This window comes from Amphiura filiformis, chromosome 4, assembly GCF_039555335.1.
Source record: "Amphiura filiformis chromosome 4, Afil_fr2py, whole genome shotgun sequence".
Lineage (NCBI taxonomy): Eukaryota > Metazoa > Echinodermata > Ophiuroidea > Amphilepidida > Amphiuridae > Amphiura > Amphiura filiformis.
In genome coordinates, this window is record NC_092631.1 from 34261390 (window position 1) to 34287249 (window position 25860).

At 35.9% G+C, this 25860-nt stretch overlaps 3 protein-coding genes across 3 annotated transcripts; 1 reads left to right on the plus strand and 2 right to left on the minus strand.

Moving 5' to 3' along the window:
* Positions 1-9342: 9342 nt before the first annotated feature.
* Positions 9343-11061, minus strand: LOC140149796 (late histone H2B.L4-like). The gene has a single exon (XM_072171842.1). The coding sequence runs from the start codon at positions 10608-10610 to the stop codon at positions 10023-10025; it is 588 nt and encodes a 195-aa protein (XP_072027943.1). The 5' UTR covers positions 10611-11061; the 3' UTR covers positions 9343-10022.
* Positions 11062-11633: 572 nt separating this feature from the next.
* On the plus strand, positions 11634-12080 carry LOC140150830 (histone H2A-like). The gene has a single exon (XM_072172969.1). It carries the CDS (start codon positions 11707-11709, stop codon positions 12067-12069), a length of 363 nt encoding a protein of 120 aa, XP_072029070.1. The 5' UTR covers positions 11634-11706; the 3' UTR covers positions 12070-12080.
* Positions 12081-13951: 1871 nt separating this feature from the next.
* Positions 13952-18982, minus strand: LOC140150831 (uncharacterized). The gene is made up of 4 exons (XM_072172970.1): positions 18846-18982; positions 18064-18278; positions 15247-15410; positions 13952-14361 (listed from the first exon to the last, which is right to left on the minus strand). The coding sequence occupies exons 2-4, from the start codon at positions 18270-18272 to the stop codon at positions 14303-14305; spliced, it is 432 nt and encodes a 143-aa protein (XP_072029071.1). The 5' UTR covers positions 18273-18278; positions 18846-18982; the 3' UTR covers positions 13952-14302.
* Between the last annotated feature and the right edge of the window lie 6878 nt (positions 18983-25860).

Consider the following 25860-nt stretch of genomic DNA (forward strand, 5'->3'; position numbering starts at 1 on the left):
GATTCATGCTTGATAATTATTTTTCTTACATATAAGGCATAATGTTGTAATTACCGGAGACCCCATTTAAAGGGATTTGCTAAACCAGAACATAATAAAATTCATCAAAATTCAGATTTTCACATGTTTTAGAACAAGCATATTGTCACCCTGCTACGATAGGTCCAGATTGCCATTGAAAACAAAGCACAAAATATGGTTCAAGCATGCATCAGTTACGTAATAAACCTAATTGTTTCTGATTATCCTCTTAAATTGACTCATTATCATCTGTTCTTGTGCATAGATTGGTGTATGTTTAAATGCATGCTTGATCCATATTTTGTACTTTGTTCTCAAAATTGCACAAAAAAATATAGTTTTAAATTATCATCGTAGCAGGCAAACAAAAGTTTGGAAACTTTTTTCAAGCATCTATATCCCTGATTATTTGTGACATGTTCATATCGCTATATATCAATAGATATATAGCTTCTTTATTCCCCTTTACAATGACACCACATTTGAAGCAATCACCTTTTTCACGTCTGAGTACGCGTCTTGTAAATGTAGTGGGTCTCAAACAGGATGTGTCAAATTGACCATTATTCTGTGCAGCAAGCTGCAATCCCATATCTTCACAATCTGGGACCTAATGCAATCCTCCAAGATGACAAAGATCGCCCACAGAGCCACAACAAGTCACTGACCTCAATAGTGGGCGGAAAAGCCATGCACAGCCACACAACAGCCAGCAGCCAGGCACCTTCTCATGCTGCTCATCTGCTCACCAGCCTGATCACACATTGCTGTGGGATGGCATTCTATTTTTCAACCAAGATTCATTCGCAGATTATTCAACGTGGTTGCATTGGCTACTCTGGCACGCACAGTACGACCAAGCTGGTCCCACAAGTGCATGTTCAATCAGGTTGAGATCTGGGTTGATGACATGTCATTTCATTCTCTCTACTCACATATTTAGTCGTTGACTACCCTGTTTGAGCACAGAATAATGGTCAACTGGCACATTCTGTTTGAGGCCCTACTACATTTGCAAGACGTGTACGCAGCCGTGAAAAGGTGATTGTTTCAAATGTGGTGTCATTGTAAAGGGGAATAAAGTAGCTATCCCCAGCAAACACAAAAAGGTTTGAAAAACGTTTTTAATAAGTTATATTTTTGCTTTTGGTTTACATAAAAACGTTTTAATAACATTAAAATGTCGGGTTATATAAATGTCATGAAAATGTTGTAAAACTTTTTGTATGAAAACACACTACCACAATTTTTTTCAAAAATGTTATTGTAAACTATTTTTGCAAACATTTTTTGCCAAATATTTTGTCAACACTTAAATAACATTATGTTAAAATATTTGCACCCAGCAAACACAGAAATGTTCTTAAAATGTTTTTTCAAAACGTTTTAATAACATTTAAATGTCGGGTTATATAAAGGTCATGAAAACGTTTTTAAAACGCTATTGCAAATATTTTGGGCAAACATTTTTCGCAAACTATTTTTTCAACCCCAAAATAATATTCTGTTCAGAATGTTTTGTATCAAGTTTTCAAAAATGTTTTTGGAATGTTATTAAAACGTTTTTATACCCTTTATATAACCCGACATTTAAACGTTTTCTGTAAAACATTTTTGTTTGCTGAGCAGTAGATTATCAAAAATGATTTTTAATGTTATGAAAACGTTTTATACCCTTAATATACCCTTTATATAACCCGACACTTAAACGCTTTCTGACAGCCTTTAACCTTTTGCGAATGATGTCGAAAACGTTTTGTGTTTGCTGGGATCCATTGATATGCAGCACGATATGAATATGTCGCAAATAATATGAACTATAGATGCTTGAAAAAACATTCCAAACTTTTGTTGAGGAGTTTAGTATAGATGTGCTAATCAAACGGACACATAATGGGATATTCCATTTAAAACCCTCACTACCCCAGGCCTGTGGAAGATATTAGAAATATCCGCTACAGACATGACAGAGGGAGTATGAATTTCAAATAAAATGAACACATCAGGCAGCTGCATTTGAAATTCACCCTCCCTCTGTGGAAGATTCAGTTTGAATCTTTCTCATGAAGGTGTATGAAATTCTAATGGAGCTACCTAATGTGTTCATTCCATTTAAAATTCACTCCCCCTGTGGAAGATATTTCCAAAATCTTCCACAGATTGTGTATTATTGCAGCTGCATTAATTATGTGAAATAATGATCTAGAGAGAATTACTTGTGAAATATAAATTTGGGCACACAGGAACGAATCATCAAAGAAGGCATCAACATAGCTCCCGGAGATTTGGAAAAAGTTTTAGATCAACATCCAGCAGTCAACAATGTTATGGTAATATACCTTGATTATTATACTCGTGATAACAATTGCAAACTATTGGTGATTAACTACCTTTGTATTTAATTAAAATCTCATTTAAAACAATATTTATCATTCCCAGTTATCTTCTAGATATCTTGGGGTTGTTATGTTTTTCTTTATTATTATATGGGTACCGAAGTTTGCACGAAAATAAAATCTTGAGTTAACAAACTAATTTGATTGCGTAATGTTGATACAGGTTGTCGGTGTTCCTGATGAGCGAACGTCAGAAGAGGTTTGCGCATGTGTGAGGTAATTATCATAATTCATTTATTGATTCCATTATTTTGGTAAATGACACAAATTAGTGCAAAATGTTACATAAACAGTATTCATAACAACAACTTTAATATATAATAACCAATTAATTTCGAATTGTTCCTGATCCTTAATAGCCATTCATAACCTCATTAATAAACGCGATGTGTGCGATCCAATTACATTTAGTTATTTGTGAAAACGCGAACGCAATTCGAGGTCATTAATATCTCACAATTGACCGCAAAATGCGTAATTGTTCCAATGTCGCACACAATTGACCGGCGTTTGCGTGTTGTTGTGCGTCGAACAAACTACGCGCGTGCTGGCTGCCGTATTTGGATTGCGGGCTACCATATTTGCACAGATTGTGATACGCACTTTTGTTATTGGTCGTCATGTTTTAGCCTGATCGATTTTGGGAAAGGGAAGATGTAAAAATCATCTATTTTTATAAACTTTTGAGCAAAATTTTGTGTTATTTTGTAAGATGAAGAGATTAAAGTGACGGTTATGAATGAGGTTAATAACTTTGCATCGGTAATATGTCGGGCATTGTGAAAAATTTAAACATTTTGCTTTGCCCCTCTGGATATTCCTCGGTTCCAAAGGCAAAATGTTTAGATTTTTCACAATGCCCTCCAAATAACCGATGCGCAGTTATTAACCTCTAACTAATTTTACTGTCCATTCTTTTCCTCTTTGCTAAAATTGTACAATCATGGGTGGCTTTTCAACTGGAAGTTAGAAAATAAAGCATTTATTGACCGCTCGACCACATGTTTGGCATAGAAAACAACGCAGTTTGGGCCAACACATATAATAATAAAAATCGTATTAATGAACATGATAATTATTAAGATAATTATCATCATTATTGCATCCTAATTTAAGAATCATCATTTTCCTGGCAACTTTTCCCATTTCCTGTTTTTTCTTCAGACTTCATCCTTCTGCCAAGGTTACTGCAGACGAATTGAGGGAGTTTTGTAGAGGAAAGGTTTGTGAAAGATTATTCTATATAAATTATTTTTCCAGAAAATATTTAAGAATAACTTTTCAAATGATTGAGTATAGAATGATGTAGGAAAGTTGTGATAAGATCACATGGTCGAACTTTCGTGAAATTATTTTGTGTAAGCTAATCCTAACCCTATAATTGAAGACCGAATTAAAAAGACATGATTGGTTGCTGACCTGCGCAGTACGGCATTTTTGGTCTGGTTGTCAGGACGTCATACGCAAACTAGTCTTTTTAATTCGGTCTTCAATTATACCCCCAACAATAACCCTAATCCTAACCCTAGCCCTAACCATAATTCTAACCCTAATCCTAGCCCTTGTAATACCAACCCTAATATCGCGTATAATTACTGATTACATTGAGGAACAACCGATCTTAAACATGTCACGACACAGTTCTTTATCCACATGTTTCTTTATTCGTATGACTTTGGACCGTTCAAAGAAAATCTCATACTCCACAGTTGAGGTCAAACCTTGAGATAATTGTTACAGGAGGTTAATGAACTGTGCCATTGGCAATGAGACCATTTTGGGTCAGAGTAGATGATGATGATGATGAATTTTGATGACGATAACAATGATTTTGACGATGATGATGATTACGTCGACGACGATGATGATGTTGATGATGACGATGGTGATAATGCTGATGATGATGATGATAATGATGACAATGACAATATTGATGATGACGATGAAGGTGATGATGACGACGACGATGATGATAATGATGATGATGACGATGATGACGATGAGGATGATGATGATGGTGATGATGAATTGTGATAACGATGACGATGACTAACGATGATAATGATGATGATGATAACGACGATGATGATGACCATGATGATGATTATGATGATGACGATGATAAAGACGATGATGATAATGATGATGATGATGACGATGATGATGACGATGACAATGATGAAAATGACAATGCTGATGATGACGAAGATGATGACGACAACGATGATGATGATGATGATGATGATGATGATGACGATGACGATGACAATGATGACAATGACAATGTTGATGATGACGAAGATGATGATGACGACAACTATGATCAAATCCTATCGCTGTAAAGCGCTCAAACAAACAATACTGTCCGTTCATCCTTTGCGCTCATGAGAGTGTAGGAGGTTGAGATCGATATTGAAGTATCTTTTCTCGTCCGTTTTTGTAAAATATTTTAACATTGTTGGCATTAATCATGCAAAAAGTAGAAATTCAATTGAGGGCGTCGCTGTGAAGCAAATCACACATTATGACCATTGACTCCGTATAATGTTATGATTGTGGTTTCCTATCTAATCACTGATAGCAAACACCCAGGGGGATGTTGCAATAACCCCTCCCCATCCCAACCTCGTCAGACTGTTACAAAAACCTTATGAGGGTTAAGTTGCTATCCATTTTTCTACAAACTTGCAGGTATCTGATTTTCTTGTTCCTAAGTACCTTCTCTTTATGGAAGCCGCATTTCCAACAACAGAAACGGGCAAAGTAAGTACCTACATTCCAATTGTTCAACAGTCGGCTGTCGGGGGGCAATCCCCGTGCCCATATGACGCTACATAACTAATGCTTGTTGGTTCTTCTTGGCCTTTTTCCCCTTCTCTGGGCTTACCAAAAATTTCAAATAAAATAATGTCTTACTCTGGAAAAAAAAAAAGGTTTGCTCTCCTCATGGTATGCTACCCAAATAATTTTAAACAAATCAGATTACTTATTATATTACATTATTAGTTCTGGCTTCGAACAATTAGTATATTCAGCACATGAATTATAAATAAATACAAAACAACCATTTGAAGTGTTTTCGTCTCAGGTTTCAACGTTTGCTGTGACTGAAAAGACAACAGCAAAAAACAACAACACCCAACTGAATTTTGGAAAAATTCAAGCATAATAATGATAATAATAATACTTTATTTATATAGCACAATACATGAAGCGATCACAAAGCGCTTGACTACAATAAAACAGATATAAATGAACAAGATATTTACATGAATATTTAGATGAATTAAAACAATATTTAGAAGATGGCAGATATATAAAATTGCAGGGTGTGTCAAACATGTTTGAAGAAGATAATTGAAGTTTGCATGATCCTTTCTGTCTCTTTTTTCCAGTTTAACAGAAACCAAATCGCTGCACAGGCAAAGTCGGAACTCGGACTATAGAAAAGAGTGGACATAAACTACCCGAAATAGGGACGCACCATATTTCTATGAGTTCAAATTTGGGCCAAAATGTTAATTTTTGGAGAAAATCCCCCAAAACTGTTTTTTTTTAAATATTGGTTTTCAATTATTTTTTATCTTGACTAACTTCACCAACAATATTTGAAACTTGGGCTAAAATCATGCTTTTTATGATTTTTTTGAAAATTGAGCATTTTACGGTTCCTAAATATTTTATCTCGTTTTCAAAAATTAATAATAAAAAAAAATGGCCCAAGAATTTTTTTGTTACGTTGACCGAAAAAAATTGGGCCACAAAACCATTTTTTGGGATTTTCTCCACAAATGAGCATTTTGACCTAAATTTGACCTCACAGATGAATTCATCAAGTCTTTGCCATTCTAAAAATGTATACTTTTATATACCTTAGACCAACAATTTAGCAGTTATGAGACCCAAAAGCTTCCCTAATTCCAGGGTTAAGACCACCCTTCGTTATGATTTGTTGGGTGTAAAGCACTATAGCTCGAAACCTTGGTAATGTTGCTGGATAAGATACTCTCTCAATGTCAAAGAATGAAATTAGTGAAAACTCCATATTCACTCTTTTTAGAGTGACTATCGCTCTTTTAATACTCAATTTAATTTCCAATCATTTATTTCCCTCCATTGGAGTAATTACTGTAGTCACTGTTAAAATTCTTTTTTTTTTCACTCTTTTACATTTAGCATGTTTAGAGAGTAAGAAGTGAAGGAGTTTTTGTAATTACTCGTAACCATAAGGTATATAGCTGATCAGCAAATCGGTTCGCGCTTTGCATGCTGGGAACTAAAAGGGAGAAAAACTGCCAACAAATTCGTGTGGCACGCCACAACTGCGATGCATTTTTTACATTTAACCTATACTACCTCTTTTTGGGACATATTGTACTTTGTTTTTCCCGTCACGATTACTCTCTAAATTCCAAAGAGTGAAAAAGTCAATCCTCCTCGGAGTGACTCTTCAGGTCAATCGAAAAGATTGACATTTCAATCTACCAAGAGTTAAAATCACATATTTTCCTCCATACGAGTAAAATGTTCACTCTGCAAAGAGTAAAATTTCGATCTTTTTAGAGTGAAATTTTCAATCTTTTCACAGAGTGTTCCCTCATCACAATCTCTTTCGATTGAAGTGTGTTTAAATTTAATAAACATAAATAAACTTCAATCGAGAGAGATTGTGCTGAGGGAACACTCAGTGAAAAGATTGAAAATTTCACTCTAATAAAAATTCCCTTTAAAAGGGAAGGCCAGCCTCAATGCAGAAGAGGTCTTGTAAATAGTTTGGGTCACCGTGAAAGGCATTTTTTTTTTTTTCTCTTACATCCATGTTACATGACAGTTCACCAAACCATCAATGGCGAGAACATGCACACTGAAACAGCAAAAAACATTAACTCCTATAACTCATGTCAACTCTTTAATTCATTACTCCAAATTGTTCTGTATTTTTGTCTTTACTGCTTTTTACCCATGCTTGTTATTAAAATCAAGAAATACACTGCAGTTGTTAGTTAATTCGCTATGTAAACTCAACTTACATGCACATTTTATTTTAAAATGATTTTATATTATTTCGCAATGTATAGTTTACTATAAAGTAGATAGTGGCAAGCACATGATAAAGGACTGATCATTCACTACAATCTTCACTTTTAAACTGTATTTTTTGAATGTGTTGATTGTTAGTCCGAAACTCCTGCAAAGCTATGGACATGGCATCTTACCTACTCCATTCTGTAATAGTCTGCATTGTGTGTTTTCTCAGTCTTCAATCATTTTGTTGAATGTAATTTTATGAATCAAATAAAAAGATAGAAATTGACCTCACTTTTAGTTATGTGTCATTTTACAGTATTTATAATTTATAAAGTAAGACAATAATTTATTTATTTTCTATAAGTGCATGTCAAAATATGGGATATATTGTTCAATATTATAGCTAGCCCCTAAAAACTTTATTTTCAATCGGATTTTTCCCGTTGAAAAGACAAAACTGATGTTAAAGATAGCAATAATATCATCAATAACATTTTGAGTCAATTTTATCCATAAAACGATACAGCATAGGATAGATAATTACTTTGACTTCAATGTGGTCCATATAATGAAGATTTTGATTCTACAACATTATTAGATCTGTTATCAACATATCAATTATGCACTCACAGGCAACCAAACATCATGCTATGCTCACCCAGCAAACACAAAACGTTTTTGACATCATTCGCAAAAGGTTATAAAAGGTTGTCAGAACACGTTTAAATGTCGGGTTATATAAAGGGTATATTAGGAGTGTAAAACGTTTTCATAACCTTAAAAAACATTTTTTGATAATTTACTGCTCAGCAAACAAAAATGTTTGACAGAAAACGTTTAAATGTCGGGTTACATAAAGGGTATAAATACGTTTTAATAACATTCCAAAAACATTCTTGAAAACTTGATACAAAACATTCTAAACAGAATGTTATTTTGGAGTTGAAAAAATATTTTGTGAAAAATGTTTGCCCAAAATATTTGCAATAACGTTTTAAAAACGTTTTCATGACCTTTATATAACCCGACATTTAAATGTTATTAAAAGGTTTTGAAAAAAACATTTTAAGAACATTTCTGCGTTTGCTGGGTTCAAATATTTTAACATAATGTTATTTAAGTGTTGACAAAATATTTGGCAAAAATGTTTGCAAAAATAGTTTAAAATAACATTTTTTGAAAACATTAAAAAAATATTGTTGTAGTGCGTTTTCATGCAAAACGTTTTAAAACGTTGTCATGACCTTTATATAACCCGAAATGTTAATGTTATTAAAACGTTTTTACCTAAACCAAAAGCCAAAATATAACTTATTTAAAACGTTTTTAAAATGTTTTTGTGTTTGCTGGGCAGTAGTCCACTGATATGACCTCGTGATCATTCCCCCGCTTTGACCATGTCATTTTTTTGATATGCTGATTGCTGAACAAGTTTATGTTTATATGTGTAGGCCTAACCTATGATAACTTTTTAAGTCATAATTAATTCAAACATAACTTTGGCAATACTCAATCGTTTTCGTTCGTTGAAACGGCAAAACATACTTTCTTTTCCTTGCAAATCGAATTAGCAGACATCAAAAACATTTCCACCACAAGAAATAAAAAAAATAATTCATACCAATAGAAGAAGGCTATAATCTTAGCTAATCTTTAGTGTACACAAATCCCATCTCAGAATTAGGTACCAGCCCTATGGGCTGGCGAAAAGATCGAAATTTCACTCTTTGCAGAATGAAAATTTTCTTCGTATGGAGAAAAATATGTGATTTTTACTCTTGGTAGATTGAAATGTCAATCTTTTCGATTGACCCGAAGAGTCACTCCGAGGAGGATTGACTTTTTCACTCTTTAGAATTTAGAGAGTACACCTGGAGAATATTTTCTCAGGATGCACAGGCAAAAGAAGAAATAAAACAAAACAAACAAATCCCCCCCCCAAAAAAAAAATACCACCAAAATATACTGAATTATTTCGCTTCAAAATCACGGTAAATTTGCCAAATTCTTGATATTTTTGTAGTTAGTGTCTCTGCCGCACATCCCCGTACCCATCTTTCCAAGTACCCCCATCCCTATTTACCATGATAGCGGTGTATTATAAGATTAAAGCTTATCAAATGAACATTCAGAAATAGATGCGGCTCGAAAATTAAAAGAAATGATGTTGTACCACTTGTCATTTATTTTGCCATTTCTAAATCCTGCAACATCGACAGAAATAAGGACCAATAGTAGGCAACACGTAAAAAATGATTTTTAAAAGTACATAATGGTCAACATGGTCAAAGGAAATTTAAATAAAAAAACCAATAAAGTAAGCGGTATATTTAGTTGTTGTCAATCTACGAGAAGCAAATACTTTTTTTATTCTACAATGTTCTAATTTTGACACATACTGTCATACACGGTCAATTTTGTACAAAATGCGCATGGAATGTTCGTGAATGATAGTGCTGATGAAACCAATTTTGTGTCATGTTTGTTTCGATTTCGCAAATATTTGAGACAAGTCATATTCTCTTTTTAGAAGATAGGGTGGCTCTAAAAAGAGCCGTTGGGTTTGATAGCATACATTTACTTGGAGGTAGTGTACTTGGTGACAGCCTTGGTGCCTTCACTCACGGCGTGCTTGGCCAGCTCACCAGGCAGAATAAGACGGACAGCAGTCTGGACCTCGCGGCTGCTGATGGTTGACTTCTTGTTGTAGTTAGCCAAACGGGACGACTCGCCAGCGATGCGCTCGAAGATATCGTTGACAAAGCTGTTCATGATGCTCATGGCCTTGCTGGAGATACCAGTGTCTGGGTGCACCTGCTTGAGCACCTTGTAGATGTAGATGCCGTAGCTTTCCTTTCGGCGTCTACGCCTCTTGCCAGCTACTGAACTACCCTTGGCCTTACCGGCCTTCTTTGCTCCCTTTCCGCTAGTCTTGGCAGGCATGTTGACGATAGATTTCTTCAACAAAAAATGTCTAGTCTTCCTGAAGCAGGCTATATTTATATGATTTGATATGCAAATGAAGGATCCTGCATTTTTCGGCGAGAAATCATGTTCAATAACCGATCGTTTGTCTTGCTTTGTAGACTGCAATTGATCAGAACTCCAACATTGATTTTTAGTTGGTTTAGGAATCCTTGTGGGTGCATACATTTTAGCAAACATTGATTCAAATATGCAACATTGATCCCAAATATTGAATTTTTTTCATAATGCGCCGAAAGTATTCCTGCTATTACTTTTGATAGAGATATTTATTATACTTGATTAACTTTGTTTTAAAATAGAAAAAAATTGTATTACATCAATGGCAATAATTTTTGAAAATCTATATACATTGTCTTTCTGACAGACTCTGACAGATCCCCACGTATTCAGCTACCCGCGCTGTTATCACGCAGTAATGATTATTGTTATTATGATAAGTATAATTTCTTTTAATTTCTCCACGAAATACTGACAAAATTATCTACGTTTTTTCATCTAGGATGATACAGATATAATAGGTTATGTGTTTCCGACGTCTCGTGGTTCGAAAGTCTCATCAAGCCGTTGGTCCCGTGTACAGGAAGACTCTCCACTGTCACTGTGCACGTGTGTCAGAGCTATTCAAAACGAGAAGGAGATAATCCCCGGGATGAATCCTAGGCCAGGGGGGGGTACTCAAGTTTGGTTTTGGTAGGACGTGCCGCTGAGATTTTGGAAGTGGACCCATAAATATACCAATTTTTCAAAAAATTTGGACCCATTTATATACCAAAAGTCTAGGTTCCAGGATCGTGCATGGGTAAACTGTGCACGTAAAACCCGTGCCCGGAAGAAGAAAAGCCAGCCTATTATAATAATAGAGTCATGTAAGAGACTGGTTTGTGAGGTGATTTTATCCAAAGAAGAACAGGACAAATTCTTCTCTAATCTTCTTTACTTCATCAATACAGCACCATAAACCTGTCAATACGCGGTGTATTGGTCAATACTCCGTGTATTGGTCGATGCTCCATGTATTGGTCAATACTCCATGTATTGGTCGATGCTCCACGTACTGGTCAATACTTCATGTATTGGTCAATTGACTCATAATTTCGTCTATACTTCGTGGGTCAATATATGTTTTGGTCAATATCTCTCACTGATTGGTCAACAATTGGAGACTTAATCCCTTCTGAAACTGCGTTAGGATCCCACTATTACATATATAAGGAACGTGTTATTTTCTAAGGTCATTCATTTTGTATCGACACTGAACAAAATACAATTCATCATGTCTGGACGTGGTAAAGGAGGAAAGGCAAAGAGCAAGGCTAAGAGCCGCTCATCCCGTGCAGGACTTCAGTTCCCTGTTGGCCGTGTGCACCGCTTCTTGAGAAAGGGCAACTATGCCAACCGTGTTGGTGCTGGTGCCCCAGTCTACTTGGCAGCCGTCATGGAATATCTGACCGCTGAGATCCTTGAGTTGGCTGGCAATGCTGCCCGTGACAACAAGAAGACCAGAATCAACCCACGTCACTTGCAACTGGCTGTCCGCAACGACGAAGAGTTGAACAAGCTTCTCGGAGGTGTGACCATCGCCCAAGGTGGTGTCCTGCCAAACATCCAGGCTGTTCTTTTGCCAAAGAAGAAGTAAACTGACTAGTTTACATAACATACAACGGCTCTTTTTAGAGCCACCATACACTCAAAAAGGAGATCGTGAGCTTGTGGTAATATTTGCTTGTTTTAATTTACAGGTATATTTATTTATCAAAATATGAATATAATTATGTCATGGGAATGCGGGTATACAAGAATTTTCGTATTAAAGTTAATAATTATTGCACATAAGAAATATTTTCTCGGAAAGATTGTGCTGTCACTTTCTTTTCACTATTAAACATACAGAACATATTTCTGATACGCAAAGTAATTGATATAATAATATGTAATCGCAAAAGGTTAACTGAAACTATTTCATCATTTAGCCAGTCAGACATTTGTTTCATTTACCTTTTTGCACTGTAATCAAATAAAAGAAATCTCAAAATCATCCTTACCGATTTTAACCCTAAATATTTGTTGGACCATTGCATATGTTTGATGGAGTAGGTATAAGAAAGTGAATTATTAAATTTGAGTACAAACTTGAATTAACCTTTTCGGTAAATCTCATAAGCCTTTGCGAGTACACCTGAGATGTTGTCATTTGACGTCAGTACGCGTTTAGCGAACACGTTACTGCGCATTGCAAGTCGGCGTGACGTCAAATGACGACATCTCAGGTGTACTCGCAAAGGCTTATGGGATTTACGCAAAAGGTCAATTCAATATAAATCTAAAACGGCAAATTACAAAAGGCGCACTTTCTAAAAATCTAATCTGTTCGTTACATATTTATCGACATAGCGTATCATAAATATTGATCACAATTTCACAGCAATTGATTTGCTACACTACTGCGGTATTTCTGTCAAACCGCGCCAAATATTGAGTTCTACATCAAATTACGCATCCTGTCTGCAATATAACAGAAAAGTAACATCATAGCTCATCATGTTACGTGTTTTAGTACCACTAGTGCTGCAGAATGGTGAAATTATTGTGAATGTTCCCAAAAAAATCACACAATCAAATAGGTATTGTGTATGCTTAATAAAGTTGGATTTAGGGCCACCAATAATTTCTTTACAAAATGGCGGGGAAAGGTCATCAAAGCTTATGCAGGGTCAAATTCAAACCAAAGTACTCCTCTAGTCATGAGGACTCATAAAAGATATAATATAGTTTAGCATGTCTGCGATGTACGTTTTTTTAAAGTTAATAATGAAGTTAGATAATGATAATTAAGTTATAAAGTAAAATGTCAAATGTCACATTTTGATACAAGAAACAATTATTGAATTTTACCCTGCATAAACTTTGATGACTTTTCTTGCCATTTTGGAAAGAAATTATTTTTGGTTTTGGCCCTTATCTCAAATTTGTTAAGCACATCAAAAACTATGCATTTGAGCCAATTTCTGTGCTTTTTCGGAAAAATGCACAATAAGTGTATTATGCTGCACCATTCTGCAGCACTACACGAGTACATGTTCAAAGGAGGAAAAGAAACAAATGATCGGAAGAAGTAAGTAGCGTTAGCGTTCTTTTCACAATCGTTTGATAATTATTAATTTAATGTATAATAATCATATTATGTTTAGTTAGTACTGAATCAAGCACAAAACTGATGTATGCCGTCAATGACTAGTAATCCCAGCAAACACAAAACATTTTCGACATCAATCGCAAAAGGTTAGAAAATGTTACCAGAAAACGTTTTTCGGGTTATATAAAGGATATAATTATATAAAGGGTATAAAACATAACATTCATAACATGTTATAACATTCAAAAACGTTTTGTGATAACTTACTGCAAATATTCTAAAATAATCTTATTTAAATATTGGCAAACAAATTTACAAAAATATTTTACAATAACATTACTGAAAACATTTTAAAAATATTTTTGCAACACTTGTGTTTTCATGCAAAACGTTTCCTTGACCCTGATATAACCCGACATTTAATGTTATTGAAACATTTTTGCGAAAAACAAAAATAAAAAATATAACCTGTTAAAAACGTTTCAAAAACGTTTTGTGTTTGCTGGAGTGATACTTCAATAAATTAAATTGAATAAATAAATATAAGAAGTATAAAACGTTATAGTTTTCGTTGTGCGTAAACAATAATTTTTTAATCATAAATAAGGCATCGGTCAAGTTTATAGAGGAGACTTAGCCTATTGTTATTTACATATCAATGTGTTGTTGTATTGATTACATTGTGATTTTCTCTATTATACCAAATACTCAGGTTCAAAATATTATTTTATTGCAGTCAGCTGAATGTTATGGCAGGTACTTTCTGGAATTCATCCCAAGAAATCATGGCGTCACCTGTAATAAAGAAAATAGGCATATTTAGTTAGCAAAGAAGACGTGATTTTTTTTTTTCGGGGCAACCTTACAATCTGGTATGCTTCTCCTCTTATATACCCTCTGATTATTTTTGGGAAGGGAGCACACTCACGGAAAAAGCACAGCTAGTGTCTTACTTGTATAATAATTTATCCCCGAAATACTGTCGTCTTATTTGGTGGTCAGTTTAATCAGGTGGCCAAGGTGAAGCAATTTTCAAGGGGAGACAAAATTGGATTAAAATTGTCAAAAACACTAAAATCATTACTACTTAGTTTTATCCAGCTCAATGGTTAGATAACGCATGTGCTTTACACGTACTAGATTCCAGGTTCAAGTCCCGGCAGGAGTGGATATAATGGGATATCCCAGGATTTTCAGAGACAATTCACCTCTCCATGTTATTTGAGTTTGTAATTTAATGTTTAATATTGTTTTTGACCTAAAAACGTAAAATATCACGGCAGCTGGAATCCAACGGGGTATGCTTGAGGGGGTATATATCCCAAGGTGTGGGAGAATCTGGTCCCCTGCATGGCTATACGCCACTTGAAAGCATGAATAACATAACACCGTCGGATTATAAAATAGATAATGTGGACTAAATTAATTGAGATACACAAACTTTTAAGGAAGGGGTGAGCGAGTATGAAAAAAGCGCCTGTGATCAAACTTGGAATGAACTGCATTGATGCGCGCATTACGTAATCGTTAAACTCTTCGTAACGTGATGCACAATAAAATAGAATAATACGCTACATTTTAAATTTTTTGATTATGAGTTCTACTTCTCGACTTCCGTTTAATTTCATTCACTCTGTATTTTTTTTCTGGGACACCCTGTACGTATTTATTTTGTCTTACCGTTTGAATCAGCTTTCCTCAAGAATTCCACGAAATTTTCAGGGGTGCCAGCAGCTTTTATCCATTCCTCTAGCTGTAACTGGTCATTATCATTCACGTCCATCATGGTAAATAGCGCTATCTTGGAGGGTGGAATTTCGGACGTTTCACGACGTTTTCGAACCCTGTAAAGATTAAGTATAATACGATTTGAAATAAATCTATGTTTGGGCAATGGGCAATGTTTACTCAATTGGAAGTATCAACAGGCCTTTGCGTATAGACGAATCCAACGAGCCAAGTCATGGTCAGGATTTAGTCTGACATCTTTGGGTAGGCGCTAGCACCAACCTGGTGTTTTGAGCGTTCAATTGTGCAAATAAAAGCCGCCTAACCCCTAGAGAAGATGCAAGGACGATGGGGGTGGGGGGGGGGGTTAATAGAATAATATATACAATATAGATAATTCCGCAGGTAATCCCGTCGCATCTATTCATACATAGTCCTTTTGTTCGCAAGTACATCAATGCATAGATACCGCGTGTAGTTAATCCGATTATTTAATATATCACTTCAACAGAGAATATAGAAGCTGTGTGTTTTGACAAAGGGAACTGTATTGTTTAATCATTCTTTTGTCCACCTAGTGTGTTTTCGCGGAATGTGTAAAACGGGTGATGGAATGCAGTTTAAAATTTCCGCCAAGGCCGAATCATTTCACATTTTGGGTGCATTGTAGCCGGTGGCTACCCAACTAAAGGCTGCAAGTCAGGTGTAGGAATGCGTGCATTTGGATTCCTCTATAGACGAATCCAACGAGCCAAGTCATGGTCAGGATTTGGTCGGACATCTTTGGGTAGCCGCTAGCACCAACCTGGTATTTTGAGCGTCCAATTGTGCAAATAAAAGCCGCCTAACACCTAGAGAAGATGCAAGGACGAGGAGGGTTAAGGGGGGGTCGATCTTTTGTGCGTAATTATAGAGGGCCAGGGGATTCACTCTATCATTAAAACAATTATTTGAAGAAGTCAAAGAGCCCTAGGAATAAAAATTGTAGTGTAATTCACGCCAGATACAATTTCTTATACGACAAAAATTAATTTTTGTAATCGATCAAAAACAAACGTTTTATATCAATTTTAAATTTAGCCTGAATCCGTAAATATGGTACCTCTCGCCCTTTTTTAGGTCAAGGCTATTTTACCATTATGCAGCGAACCATTGTTGAAGCTATTTCACATACATGTACAAAACATTCTAGAGAAAGAATGAGGACATATAGTGTTGAAATATCTTTTGTTGATTTCGAATGATAATGTCATGAAGTCGTAAATTTTAAGGTCAAATTCCTAAAACCAAAGCAAAACATTGCGACGCAGATAATTCCCGACTTACGCAATTTCATCATCACATCAGTGTCTTTATTATTTGTTTGAAACCTTTTCCAAACGTTCGTGCAATTTATGCATAAAACGGCTAATCTATCTTTACAAAACGCGTCTTTTTTTAGAAAACAAAAGGCTAAAGATGGCATTATGAGATTTATCTTTTATCATTACACTCATTCGCTCAACTGCCACGGTGGCCGAGTGGTAAAGCGCTAGACGCGTAATCGAAGGAAGTTTAGAATCGCTGGTTCGATTCCAAACGAAGCCTGTGGGAACTTTTTTTTCTTCAAAATTCATGATCGCATTCCGAAATGAGTCACTTGTCGGTAAATCATGTATCGTATCCTTAATAGAATAATAACTAATAATATATATAATGGAGATAATTCCGCAGGTAATCCCGTCGCATCTATTCATACATAGTCCTTTTGTTCGCAAGTACATCAATGCATAGATACCGCGTGTAGTTAATCCGATTATTATGTCACTTCAAGAGTGAATAGACCATGTAGAAGCTTGTAGATGTAAAACGGGTGATGGAATGCAGTTTAATTTTTCCGCCAAGGCCGAATCATTTCACATTTTGAGTGCATTGTAGCCGACGGCTACCCAACTAAAGGCTGCTAGTCAGGTGTAGGAATGCGTGGATTTGGATTCGTCTATAGACCACTTGGCATGTGATGTCATTGCCCGGCAGTATGCGCGCGCATTGTGTTAATTTCCATTGTTCTTTGCCCTGCAGTGTGCGTACGCATCGTAGTTTGCTAAGGGCACGTGAATTTTAAATCGCCCGCCACATTTCATATAGTACAAGAAAGCTATTGAACAGTGTAGCGGCTCGTTCAAGCATATCGACAGACGATGACGGTCTTGACTTGACGGATCATAAAAGCCGAGGGGGTGGGGGACCAGCTAACAGGAATTAAGGCTAATGAATTGAATTATTGAAAAGTGCTGAAACTTATTATATATAGGCCTACATTAGATCTAATTTTGGGCTATTACCATGATTACTAGCAACGAACGATGTTAGTTATTATGGTGAGTGGATATCGATTACTCGAAATGGAGTTTGGGTAAGCGGTGGCGAGCGAGAGCGATCGTCCGCCTCAAACGAAATTTAAAATGCCTGGTGTACAGGGTGTATCAAAATGATTGGCACCCATCAATACCCGGTGAGTATAATAAAATACCCTATCAAAATACAGTTTAACATCATTTCAATATTGGTAGATTTATGTAATAAAATGTCATACAACTATAAATTGTAGTCACTGCAAGAGGATCTAATGATGAATTTGGGAGAAGCAAGCGTTTCATTAGATACCGGAATTTAAATAGACAACAAAGCTGATGGGTACCAATCATTTTGATGCAGCCTGTATATAGGTTGCCAATACTAGTACTAATGATACATAGGGTCTATGCTGTAAGCAGAACAGTCACTTACTGAGTCTGTACTGGAACTCCAACACCGACGCCAACATTGCTAGTATTGGGATCAAATACAGGTGTCAACTGTGGAATGTCGTCTGGTACCCCAATATCCACGTCTGGTGGCGGTGGTTGTGCCTCCAAGCATGATATGCAGAACTCTGGTGCGAATCCCATGAAAACCATCATTACTGATACGCGAACAAATGTAGTAGTGGTAGCCATCTTGTTCTGCAACATAAATGGGATACACAATGATTTTTGGTCATTTTGGTGGCTTCCAATAAGTATACAATTTGTCTGGTCCGTATAGCCGGGGGAAGAGGTCACCAGTTCCCTTAGGGCCTAATAGACAAAAAGTCCACTTTTTTAAAGCATGAAAAGGTGATGCCTTTGTTAATTTTTCTTTCTGGCTACGGGTCTAATCAAGGTTGACAGAAAAGGTCACATGTATTTTAAACATGTCAGTTGATATGATTGTTCGAAAGTTTACTTTGCAATAGTTCCTGACCCTTTTCAGACAGTTGAATATGAGTGAACATGGTAAAAGTTAATTTAATTGTTTTTAATTACCATTAGGTATTTATGAATTTTATTTGTTGTTAAATGTTATATAAATAAATTAATAGTTACAAAAAGAAAAAGGTAAAATCAAAACTATAAATATCTTGTTTTAAATACATGCAGTAAACAAAATCCCTGAATAAACACGAACTTCTAAAAAAAAAACTAAACAAAACAAAAAACAAAAACAAAAACCATTAATCAAATGACCTGTTTTCCGCAGCAGTAACTTACCAGAGTTTAAGTAAAATATTGTAACGATTTCCTTTATAATAAAATATGACTACTGATGCTGTTGTTACCTCTCCTGTTTGGCAATGATTAAAAGCAATATTGAAAACCAGAACGTCAAGGCCTACAATATAGGGTATATTTATTTATTTGGCTGATGCAAGAATGGGTGCTTGAATTAGCAAAATTGCCATATATGGAAACAAAAACGTCAGTTGCGGTATACCATCTTGTATCCTGCTTTCCGGGTGTATTTCGTGATTAAATTACTATTCATCACGCCAATTGTTCCCATACAAAGCAAAGTATTTCCGCATTTAAGGTATTAGACGTATCAAGGAAACGTACACTCTCCTAAAAGTGCAAACAATGATATTAGCAGCTAAAATACATGTATATTAGAAAAAGAATTCATTTTCATCGCCGCCTTCAGTGGTAAAATTACCAATTTTAAGTATACCTTTATACAGAGTTGTTTGGGAAAAAGTGTTTTACGCTAGGGCAAAATTTATTTTTTTCCTTTCTTTTTTCGTGTCACCAGTGGGCGAATATTTGTTTTAAAAAAAATCAAACGGTGCGCCCAAAAACTTCCGACAAAACTATAATGTACGAGTTGACATGTTGGGTGTTTTCTAAAAGTCAAATATAGAGTTTTTAGAGTGGTCGAAAATCGAAAGGGTCGGTAAGAGTGAGCGATCATCTCTGTCACAAAGGAACAGGACGAGTAGCAACTGAGAAATTGTTAAGAGAAATGTAGCCTATAGTTAAGTTTCGCCTAATATAGGCCTACAATAGGCACTGTTTAAGAATGACATTTTGGAAGACATGAAAGCGATGAAAAATGTTATGTAGGCTATATAGCACACACTTCAGGAATGTAATATCCACCATTAGGGGAACAGTAAAATTATAATTATGATTGAAATAATTGATGTACAGGACCTGTGTTCTAATTTATCGAATCATAGTGAATGGTGGTTAGATCAAATGAAATTTGTGAAATGATATTGAAATTTATTCAAACAAATTAAAATGTTCGATTGGAATTCGTTTTGTGCTAAATGAAGCATGAGATATATTATTAAAAAGTATGTAATCAGCATCTGAAATAGTTAAGCTTAAACATGATGTTTATGTAATAAATTTCCGGATCTGGATTTCATTGCACAAGACATTTCAATATAACCGAATTAATTCTTGTCTCTAAATTACTGGTCGGTAGGCTCTTTGAGTACTCAATGTAACAAAATAAGACAATGTTTTCTCATTTTAATGTTTTGTTCTCGGAATTTCTCACTGCCTCTTTAACATAGTGCAGTTATTCTGCACAGCAAACATGATTCGATCCTTGCAGTACTTAAACCTGGTTAAAAAGAAATTACTCCAGCAAAATCAATCGATAAAGTCTAGCCCATCCTCCACATTGAATGGTGGACTGTACTTATGCCCAAATATGGTTCTTGCCAATTAATAATCACCCACTTGAAATCCCCTGGCTAGCTCCACTGACCAAAGTTATGGACAGATATGGGAGTTGATTTTGCTGTTATTTGTCACTTACATATCAGGGAGGTACGAACATTTGCAGATGCCCCACCTACACAGTTTTAGCCTTTGTAAAATATATATTATTCTCGAATGACAGCAAGTACAAAAAAATATCCGTCAAGTTGTTTACCTTTAATGCCCTTCGGAAGAGAGCGGTCCACAAGTGAGTGATAGTCACTAAAAGTTGCATTCGATTTACACAGAGAATTTTGCAGGCCATGCGTGCCCTTCCTTACTAAATCACCAAAGTGCGAATATTTCCAAACATCTAAATTAGGCAATGCCCTATACCTATAACATACACTGTTTATAGAGGTCGCGCGTCAATGGTGAGAGCACTGTGTATTGTGTATAGGAAAATGAACAGTAACTGCAGTATGAGATGTCATCTAAAAATGTTTTTTTTTTTAGGATAAGAAGAAATGTTTGAAATGGGGCTTTTCAAACTATGAGAAATAATCCTTTAAAATTAAAAGTGCATAACGAGGTTTTTGGGACAACAGTGTACTTCGGTATAGTGACATCCTGGCGGAAGTACAAGTATTTCCTTTATTCGATCTAATCTTTCCTATATATTTCATTTATTAGGCATATACTTCTGTAATTACTATATCATCCGGTTCCTGTGTTTTGGATGTAATACAGTGATAACGTGATGCGCATCTCATTTGCATATTTTGCGTATATCTTCTGGTCAATCACGGATTCGATTATATGCGTCATTTTCAGCCTTTGACGTTTTACTGAAAAAATTCAATGCAAGTCTAATACGCTACATTGTCAGTACAGTGTATTCATGGTATTATAGAAGTTTGCACTACTTTTTATAGCTTTTTTGGGAAGTGTGCATGTATGTACGAGGGGGTATCCAAAAGTTTTTGACATCATCCAGAAGAAAAAGAGCTATATTGATGAAATTTTGTCAGTGTAATCACTGATCCTTATGTACATTATGGTCCAAAAATGGTCTCATAAGTATGTTTACTTTCTTTACAGGTGGCGCTAGATGGGCAGTAGGCGCATAACCTGTAAGGTAGTGAAAATTGAGGCACGCATATTGATTAAGTTTCTGCATTTGGAGGGTTAGGCCTACAATGCTCAGAAAATCTATGATGAAATGAAAGCTATCTGTGGTGATGATTGCCCATCATATGGCACTGTTGCTTTTTGAAAAAGGAATTTCCAAACTGGCCGCATGTCCCTTACAGATGAGCCAAGAAGTGGACGTCAATCATTTACGGATGATGCGGCCACAGTGAAGAAACTCAAAAAAGTGGAGGATCTTATCATGAAAAGGTTATGCGCCTATTGCCCATCATAGCGCCACCTGTAAAAAATTAAACATACTTATGAGACCATTTTTGGACCATAAAGTACATAAGGACCAGTGATTACACTGACAAAATGTCATCAATATAGCTCTTTTCCTTCTGGGTGATGTCAAAAACTTTTGGATACCCCCTCGTATGTATGTATGTATGTATGTATGTATGTATGTATGTATGTATGTATGTATAAGGTGTCTCAATTTCTACAACTGATGGACTCACATACTTGGTTTGTTCCACTTTCATGACTTTGGATGACGATTTTTAACGAGCTCATTCTCGACGGTGTCGCTTGGCAGATAAACTGGTATCTAAACCTGAAACTTTGTGCAGTGACATCTAAAAAGGTGTTGGTATTAGTCTGTTAAAAACTGTTCAAAATGGATACATCAACAACATCATTTGACAGCTGTGATGATGGTATACTCAATTATACATCTCTAGGAGACGCTGAGAGAGCTCTTGATGAGTATCGATGGAGTGGAGCAGACACCTTTATCACGAAAGTCATTCTTCCAATCGTCGTCAGTATTGGTGTTCTTGGCAATCTTGCCTTTTTGTTTACAGTGGCCCGTGTCAGCCGAATGCGAACTGTAACCAACTATTACTTAGTGAACATAGCGGTGGCAGATATGCTCTTCTTACTAATAACAATGAGTGCTCAAATCCACAAGTATCGTCGAGCGCAATTAAGAGGGAGTGTGCCGTATACATCCGAGGTGGGTTGCTGGGGTGCTATCTTCCCAATATTTCTCAGCTATTTTACGTCTGTTTTATTGGTGACATTTGTTTCTCTCGAACGCTACTACAGTATATGCAAACCGGTTGAACACAGATTACTTCACGGTAAGGCGCATACTCTAAAACTAATCGTTATAGCGTGGATTGTTGGCATTGTTTTAGCAATTTTAAGCACTCCGCGATTTGGTCAATTGAAGCAAGAATGTATACTCTGGCCTGATGAAGAAAAATACAAAGATCTTCCAACAAAGTATCAGCAGTGTTTCATGATCAATATTGGACTCAGTTTACTTTCTGAAATAATCCAATTCGCTCTATTTTGTATTGCGTTAACAATCAGCTGTATAACGTACTTTAACCTTATAAAGACTTTGAGCATGAATTCTCTAGTTGTATCAGAGCAGTAAGCACAACGCAACCAGCAGGTTCGGAACCAAGTGGCCCGAATCCTTATCATAATTGGGGTGATTTTCTTTTGCTGTCAGATTCCTTCCCGTGTCATCAACCTGCACAAATTTGTACGTATCGTAAGAGGAACCCACGAACCAAGCTATGGGATTATATTTGAAATTAGTTTCGGTTTGTTACTGTTGAATTCTGCTACCAATCCTTTTGTGTATGGATTCGGTAGTCGCCTTTATCGGGAAGCATTTTATAAGGCATTTGGTATCTCTACTTGCAGAAAGATGAAGACTGCGGAAAGACCGGTATCAAGTGGTGACTTGTCACGCAAAAGTGGTGACTTGTCACGCAGAAGTCAGAGTACCAAAGTTTCTACCAATGTGTAAAACCATCATGGAAGTAGAACGTGTCTCTTTCTTACATGTTGTAACATTATAATGTTAACTAATATAATCTCTTACGTATTCAATATGCAATAGAATGTTTGTGATCTTGATCTTTTGTCTCCTTAGAGATAGAGAGAAATTTCGCTTGCTAAATCTGAGAGCGCCCTGAAGTTTTTTTCCCCGCAGATAAGAGAGTAATGACAGACATTAATTGACCTTTTCGATAAATCCCATAATCTTTGCAGTCAGACCTGAGATGTCGTCATATGACGTCACGCCGATGTGTACATTGTTTAGCGAACATGGTTACTGCGCATTTGAAAGGCGTGTACAGTAACGATGTGCGCATCGGCGTAACGACATCTACGGTACAATGAGGTAGAAAGGATAGAGTGCCCTGCTCGCCGAATCTGTGAAGCAGGTTTGGGTCCCGGTTTGGGTGCTGTATAAATACACAAAGTTGAACAAATCATGTATTAAAACGCATTAAATTTCCCAGTATACCATTGTTTTTATCAAAAAATTGCTGAATTATAAAGGCAAGCACGCCTGAATCTGGTATATCACCAGTGTTGCCACGCTAAACAACTCTACCACTTTACGAAATTTCGCCTTCAGTGGTCATGGTGGTAGAGTTGTTTAGCGTCCGCATGGCAACGGGCGAATGAACTAGATTTAGGAGCGTGCCTGCCTTTATTATTCAGCAATTTTTTGATAAAAAATGGTACACAGTAAAGTTGAATATGCTAAAACAAGTAATTTATTTAATTTTAATAATCCATACATGCTAGAGTAAATTTAGTTCCCATTTTAGTTGCATTTGATGCTGATTTTGTTAGGTCCCTTCATTTCATAATGGCGTATTCAGTGTGTGATTGTCAATGAAACGGCAACGTACCAGTTCGAGCTCAGCGATCTATGTTTTTCTACGTCATTGCTACGGTATAACCGCAAAGAACTATGGGATTTACCGGAAAGGTAAATTGAGAAACAACGCCAACATATTCACGTAATTACCTGCGCACGCCGCTGACAGATCTGCAAAGAGACCATTCCTTTTTTAGGAACTATAGACTTGCTTATCTTGTATGTGTGCTTTTTGATGGCCATTTGTCTCTTCAAATCTGCGCTCTGTGATGTGGCGTGGTTTTTCAAATGTTTCTCACGTGTATTTACATTTTTGTTACAATATTCATAATCTAGATTAAAAAAGACAAAACAGCAGACCTTTCGGGACCCTATCCTTTCACAAGGTAAAAACAGCCAGTGTTACACGTCTCATTGTTATTATCGCTGCCTAAGATCTAATGCAGTCCCGGAATGCAGTTCTAGTGACAAGTGGTGCTTGCCTTATAAATTTATAAAATCCGATATCTATTTATATTTAAAGGGGCATTTCGTGATCTACAGCCTCATCCCCCCACTTTTCCAGTAAAAAAGTTGAGATTTTTACACCACTGGATACCTCTGGCTACATAATGTTTATGTACCAAATATTTCTTGCAGATTAATTCGTTTAGCAAAAATATCGCCAAATTTGAATTTCGTTCTGGTGCACCAGAACGAAATTACAACACATTGTCTATGGAGCAGTGTAATACACATAATCATGCATAACTCGCGAACGCAAAATCGGAATCAACTGAAATTTTGGAAATAAGCTTTTTTCGTGGATATCTGCTAAAAAATGTCATAAAAAGAGGATGCTAGGATCACGAAATACTCCTTTAAGATTTATATATTTATATCTAAAATAAAATATAATTATCTTGTTATTTATAATTATTGTGAGCATACAGATATAAATTATTTAAGATAACAAAATATTACTGACAATGCATCTGCATACATAATATTAATCCAATATTTTGACCGCTAAAATGTATTGATGTATTGGTTGAAACCAATATGAACATGGATTAACCTAAATGTAAAAGACGGGTTTTTAGAATAAGCTGGTACTTTTAAGCTTTAAACGTGTCAACACGTCAAAATTTGGGATTTTTATAATTCGATTATAGGGCCTTGACCCGGTCGACAGCCTCATTCTTCTTCATCAAAACTTAAATGTTGGTATCAGAAGAAAGTTCACATTACGTTTTGTTACCTGGAGAGATTTGATCATGTCTCACCACCTTTTTCAACCAAATCGACGGTAATAACTCTTGTAGTGAGGGATCAACATTTAACCACAAATTAATTGCCTCAGGCAAAACTCACTTCCTGGGAAACAAATACCACACAAGGTCCTTTTTATGTAATTCATTGACCCATTTGTGTTATATACTGCCTCTAGCTATAATGACATCCTTGTGATATGGTCAACTCATTGACAGATACGAACCTCAGGAGGGAATTCAATTTTTGATCAATTCTCTCCAGGTAGTGAAATGTAATGATATTTTTCTTATTACCACCCCAGCAAACACAAAACGTTTTCGACATCATTCGCAAAAGGTTATAAAAGGTTGTCAGAAAACGTTTAAATAAAGGGTACATTAATGGTATAAAACGTTTTCATAACATTAAATAACATTTGTTGGTAATTTACTGCACAGCAAACACAAATGTTTTACAGAAAATATTTAAATATCGGGTTATATAAAGGGTATA